Raw genomic sequence first — 5,494 nt, 5'->3', positions numbered from 1 at the left:
TAGTTTTAGCTTGTTGTTTTTCTCTAGCCTTTTATTAGTTTTAGCTTGTTTTTCTCTAGACTTTTATTAGTTTTAGCTTGTTGTTTTTCTCTAGCCTTTTGCTAGTTTTAGCTTGTTGTTTTTCTCTAGCCTTTTATTAGTTTTAGCTTGTTTTTCTATCGTGTTACAGTCTCAGCTGTGGTTCATGCTAACAGCAGCTGAAGTGTAAACTGCTTCCTGTTGCAGAGCAGCTAAAGGTTTTTGTTCTATCCTCCATGTTCTGATCTAAAACATGTCTTTAGCTGTTATGAGCTAAATGTTCTGATTCTTGTAAAGCGGGTCCTGAAGTCCTGCAGGACCAGGACCAGGACCTGGACCTATTTCCGGCTCGGTTCTGTCATGTGGTTGGTGTGAAAACCTGGATTGGATCTTCCGGGTCAGCTGGACCGGAAGTAGAGAAATAACGTGTTGGGAACCAAACGGAACCAGAACCGTTTGGACCTGTTCCAGATTGAAACGAGACGTTTTAAAAACCAAACGACGGAACGAGACCGGGTCCAAACACGGAAATCCGCTTTTAATCCGGTCGAACCGGGTCGAGCCGAACATGAGTCACGTGGGTTGGATTTACACGACACGAGCTCAACACAGAAACACGAGGGAGGTTCGGCTTGGTTCGGTCCACAGAGGCCCGGCAGAATCCAGTCCGGTTCTTGACTCCTTCATCCAGTCCGGATCAGCACCGAGGCTCGGTAGAGGACAGAAAGGACAAAAACCAGACGGTCCGTCTGGGTCTGGCACCAGAACCAACTGCTGTCCTCAACCCGGTCCACCTCCAGAACCCCGCGGTCCGAACACGGAACCGGAGCTGGGTTCGGTTTCCCCGGAAGCAGCAGCGGCCTCCGTTCGGCTCCGAGCCCGCCCGGAGCCTCACGTGTCCCGGTTCGGCTCCCTCACATGACCCGGCTGTTTGTCCCCGTGACCAGAACCTCCGTCCGCCCGGGACCGCCTCATGGAGCTGCTGGAGCAGAACCTGGAGGGTTCGGGGAGGTGAGCTGCTCCGGCCCGAACCAGAACCCTCTTGTTAAAGCGCATGTGGGTCTGACGGGTTCTGCCGAACCTCCTGCATGATTTACAGCAGAAGGAAACCCAGAGGTCCGGTTCTGACCCCAAAGGTCCGGTTCTGATCCTCAGACTGGAGTTCAGACTTCTTACCGGAACTAAAGGTTCATGTAAACAGTCCGGTCCGGGTGGTTCCGGCAGGAGGCGCTCTGGTTCCACAGAACCATCCGGACCGTCAGGGTCCGGGTTCAAGTCCCGCTAAAGTCACTGACGTTTGTTTGTTTGTTTGTTTGTTTGTTTGTTTGTTTGTTTTAGGCACGAGAAAACGGAACCGGAAGAAGAGCTGCACCTGCAGGAAGGTAGGAACAAGTTTACCTCAACTTTACACAAACAAACAGCTGTTTACACAAACAAACAGCTGTTTACACAACCAAGCAGCTGTTTGTTTGTGTAAACAGCTGCTTGGTTGTGTAAACAGCTGTTTGTTTACACAAACAAACAGCTGCTTGTTTGTGTAAACAAACAGCTGTTTACACAAATAAAAAAATAAAAAAACAAATTTATATAAAATAAAGAAGCTGAAATTTGTTAAACTTAAACTGAGTTGAAGCTAAAACCTAGCCGTCACAAAAGATCAGCTAAAGTCGTTCAACACAGCTGAAAGTAGCAAACGACGGACTAAAAGCTACAAGAGGAACTGGCTAAAAACAGCAAAAAGTAGCTAAAACTAGTCGCTAAAATGAAGTAGATCTTTAGCTTCTTCCAGTTGTTCCTTTTTCAGGGGTCTCCACAGCGAATCCTCACCATGTCCTCACTTTGTCCTCTGTGTCCTCTGTCCTCACTCCAACTACATCCATGTCCTCTCTAACTGCATCATATATCTCCTCTTTGTCTTTTTCCTGCAGCTGCATTTCTAACATCCTTCTACCAATATACCCACTGTCCCTCCTCTGGACGTGTCCAAACCACTGTCCCTCCTCTGGACATGTAAAGACCACTGTTCCTCCTCTGGACATGTCCAAACCACCATCCCTCCTCTGGACATGTCCAAACCACTGTCCCTCCTCTGGACATGTAAAGACCACTGTTCCTCCTCTGGACATGTCCAAACCACTGTCCTCCTCTGGACATGTCCAAACCACTGTTCCTCCTCTGGACATGTCAAAACCACTGTCCCTCCTCTGGACATGTCAAAACCACTGTCCCTCCTCTGGACATGTCCAAACCACTGTCCCTCCTCCGGACATGTCCAAACCATCTCAGTGTGTCCTCTCTAACTTTATCTCCCAGTTGTTCAACCTGTGCTGTACCTCTGATGATCTCATTCCTGATCTTCTCCATCCTTGTCTCTCCTAAGGAGAACCTCAACATCTTCATTTCTGACACTTCCAGTTCTGTCTCCTGTCTTTTTGTCCATGTCTCTGTCTCCAGACATGTTTCCCTCCTCGTGGTCTTTGACTAACAGTAGCACAATGTCCACCGGCTTCCTGTTGCTCAACATCACCGGTGGTGGTCGTTGTTCACCTCGACCTCGACCGAGACCAAAAGTAGTAAAAATGTTAGCTAAAGCAACAGAAGTATTTTTTTAAATTGGTACACCTGTAGCTGAAAGTAGCAAATGTACAGCTAAAGCTAAAAGCAACACAGAAACCACAAATAACCCAACAGCTGAAAACAGCTATAAATGTTAGCTAAAAGTATCAAAATGTTTGTTAGATGGTAAAAGTAACAAAACGCTAACTAACGTTTGCAAAATACTAGCAAACATTCTAAAAGAAACAGCTAAAAGAAACTAACAGTAGCTAAAAGCCAAAAAGGTAGATCTTTTATTTAAAAGCTACAGAATAGCTAAAATTATAAAATAGCTAAAGGCTAGCTAAATGAACCAATAAACTTGTTCAATGTAGCTAAACAGTAGCTAAAAGTCACAAAAGACTAAATAAACACATTTTTTATTTTTCCGAAGTAAAAAGGTGTCTCTGTCTCTCTGTGTCTCTGTCTGTGTCTGTCTCTCCGTGTCTTTGTCTCTGTCTGTGTCTCTGTGTATCTCTGTCTCTGTGTCTGTCTCTTTGTCTCCGTGTGTCTGTCTCTGTGTGTCTGTCTCTGTGTCTCTGTCTCTGTGTATCTCTGTCTCTGTGTCTGTCTCTGTGTGTCTGTGTGTCTGTCTCTGTGTCTCTCTGTGTCTGTGTGTGTCTGTCTCTGTCTGTCTGTCTCTGTCTCTGTGTGTCCGTCTGTCTCTGTGTGTCTGTCTCTGTGTCTCCCTCTGTCTCTGTGTCTTCAGGAGAAGCCGTTGTCTCAGATGGACACTCTGCGGTCACCATCACCAGCGTCCCTCAGGCTGCGTTCTCTGACCACGGCGTTCAGTACCAGTTCCGTACGGAAAACGCTGGAGGACAGGTGAGATCGGACCCGTTGGGTTCTGGAGGACGTGGTTTTGTCTCTGGACTGGTTCTGACCCGGTGGCTGGAGGAAGAACCATATTTGTCCCTCTGCTGTCTGCAGGTGACCTATCGGGTCGTTCAAGTGTCGGACGATCATCTGGAAGCAGCGGCAGACGGAACCGGCGCCGTCAGTGTCGTCTCCACGGCAGCGTTCGCCGGAGCCCCTCAGGCCGTGGCTCAGGTCAGTAAAGGTCAAAGGTCAGATCACTGCTGGACAGGAAGTGATGTCATGCCCACAATTATTTACACCCTCCTGTAATGTTTTTTCTTAAGCTGTTTTTACCAGCTGAAGCTTTTTGTTTACATTCTGCTGTTCTGGCTCCGCCCCCTGCAGGCAGTCATCCAGAACCCCTTCAGCAACGGGGGCAGTCCCGGTGGGGAGACCGTGGGGGGAGAAACACGCTTCGCTTACTTCCCCACCGCCGCCGTCAGCGACGGGGCGGCCGTGTCGGTGCAGACCGCCGCCGACCCGACGATCGCGCAGGCGGGAGGTGAGGAAACCTTCGGCTGCAGGAATGGCGGCGACGCGGCGAGGTTCTGACCGTGTGTTTCCTCCAATTCAGGTCAGTTCTACGTGATGATGCCCCCCGAGGTGCTGCAGACCAGCAGCCCCCGCAACATCGCGCCGCGGATACAGACCTGCAGCTCGTGAGTACTCACTGTTAGCAAAATATCTCCTCAACCCCTGGACGGACTTTAACCAAACACGAAGTAACGATCCGCCATCTTTAAGTTCGTCTTCAGGCCTGAAGGTGATGCTCTCCTGAGCTTCATCCTGAGTCTTCCTCAGAGGATTTTACTTAGTTTTATTTTCTCACATTCCCGTTTGTGTTTTTCAACTCGTCGTTTGTGTTTTTGTTGCTCTGCAGGAAGGTGGAGGGTCCGCGGGCCCCCCGGGACGATAAGAGGAGAGCTCAACACAACGAAGGTCTCTGCACCTTCATCTCAGTAAAGAACTCATTTCAATCCGTTTTATGAAACTTTCTGAGACGTCTTCTGGTTTCGTGTTTTCAGTGGAGAGAAGACGAAGAGACAAGATCAACAACTGGATCGTCACGTTGTCCAAACTGATCCCGGACTGCAGCATCGACGCCAGAACTGGAGCGGTGAGAGAACCTGTTCATCTGAGGTCCACTGACGCTGAGCCGTTTCAACTTCCTGACCCGTTCTGTTCCTCAGAGTAAAGGAGGCATCCTGTCCAAAGCCTGCGACTACATCCGAGAGCTGCGGCAGAAAAACCAGCAGCTGCAGGACGGATCCAAGGACGCGGAGCGGGTCCAGATGGAGAACGAGCTGCTGCGGCAACAGGTCCGCTACAACCCGACGCTCAGACTGACGGCTCTCTGAGCCAGTAGGAGCCTCTGGATGGTGTCCTCCGGCTCTGTCCCAGGGACGGTTTAGACCAGAACCCTGTCCTCCGGCTCTGTCCCAGGGACAGTTTAGACCAAAACCCTGTCCTCCGGCTCTGTCCTAGGGACAGTTTAGACAAGAACCGTGTCCTCTGGCTCTTATAAATAATTTACCAAGAAGCTGTCGTGTCGAACACTTTTAGCTTGCATTTGGCTACTCTTAGCTTGCATTTGGCTACTCAGCTTGCATTTGGCTACTCTTAGCTTGCGTTTGGCTACTCTTAGCTTGCATTTGGCTACTCTTAGCTTGCATTTGGCTACTCTTAGCTTGCATTTGGCTACTCTTAGCTTGCATTTGGCTACTCTTAGCTTGCATTTGGCTACTCTTAGCTTGCGTTTGGCTACTCTTAGCTTGCGTTTGGCTACATTTAGCTTGCGTTTGGCTACATTTAGCTTGCGTTTGGCTACTCTTAGCTTGCGTTTGGCTACCCTTAGCTTGCGTTTGGCTACCCTTAGCTTGCGTTTGGCTACTCTTAGCTTGCGTTTGGCTACACTTAGCTTGCGTTTGGCTACCCTTAGCTTGCATTTGGCTACTGCGTTTGGCTACTCTTAGCTTGCGTTTGGCTACTGCGTTTGGCTACTCTTAGCTTGCGTTTGGCTACT

At 49.1% G+C, this 5,494-nt stretch overlaps 1 protein-coding gene across 1 annotated transcript in view; it reads left to right on the top strand.

Moving 5' to 3' along the window:
- Positions 1–635: 635 nt before the first annotated feature.
- Positions 636–5,494, top strand: part of usf2 (upstream transcription factor 2, c-fos interacting) — a 6,665-nt gene continuing 1,806 nt past the window's right edge. Inside the window, exons 1-9 of the mRNA XM_037693371.1 lie at positions 636–1,029; positions 1,357–1,400; positions 3,323–3,438; positions 3,544–3,663; positions 3,817–3,973; positions 4,046–4,130; positions 4,352–4,410; positions 4,497–4,588; positions 4,662–4,790. Coding sequence (XP_037549299.1) covers positions 992–1,029; positions 1,357–1,400; positions 3,323–3,438; positions 3,544–3,663; positions 3,817–3,973; positions 4,046–4,130; positions 4,352–4,410; positions 4,497–4,588; positions 4,662–4,790 — 840 coding nt within the window. The 5' untranslated portion in view covers positions 636–991. The remainder of the gene's footprint in view (positions 1,030–1,356; positions 1,401–3,322; positions 3,439–3,543; positions 3,664–3,816; positions 3,974–4,045; positions 4,131–4,351; positions 4,411–4,496; positions 4,589–4,661; positions 4,791–5,494) is intronic.

Source organism: Nematolebias whitei, chromosome 19, assembly GCF_014905685.2.
Source record: "Nematolebias whitei isolate Nwh7 chromosome 19, NemWhi1, whole genome shotgun sequence".
Lineage (NCBI taxonomy): Eukaryota > Metazoa > Chordata > Actinopteri > Cyprinodontiformes > Rivulidae > Nematolebias > Nematolebias whitei.
Note: the sequence above shows the minus strand (reverse complement) of the source record. Positions and strands in the feature narration are given on the sequence as shown.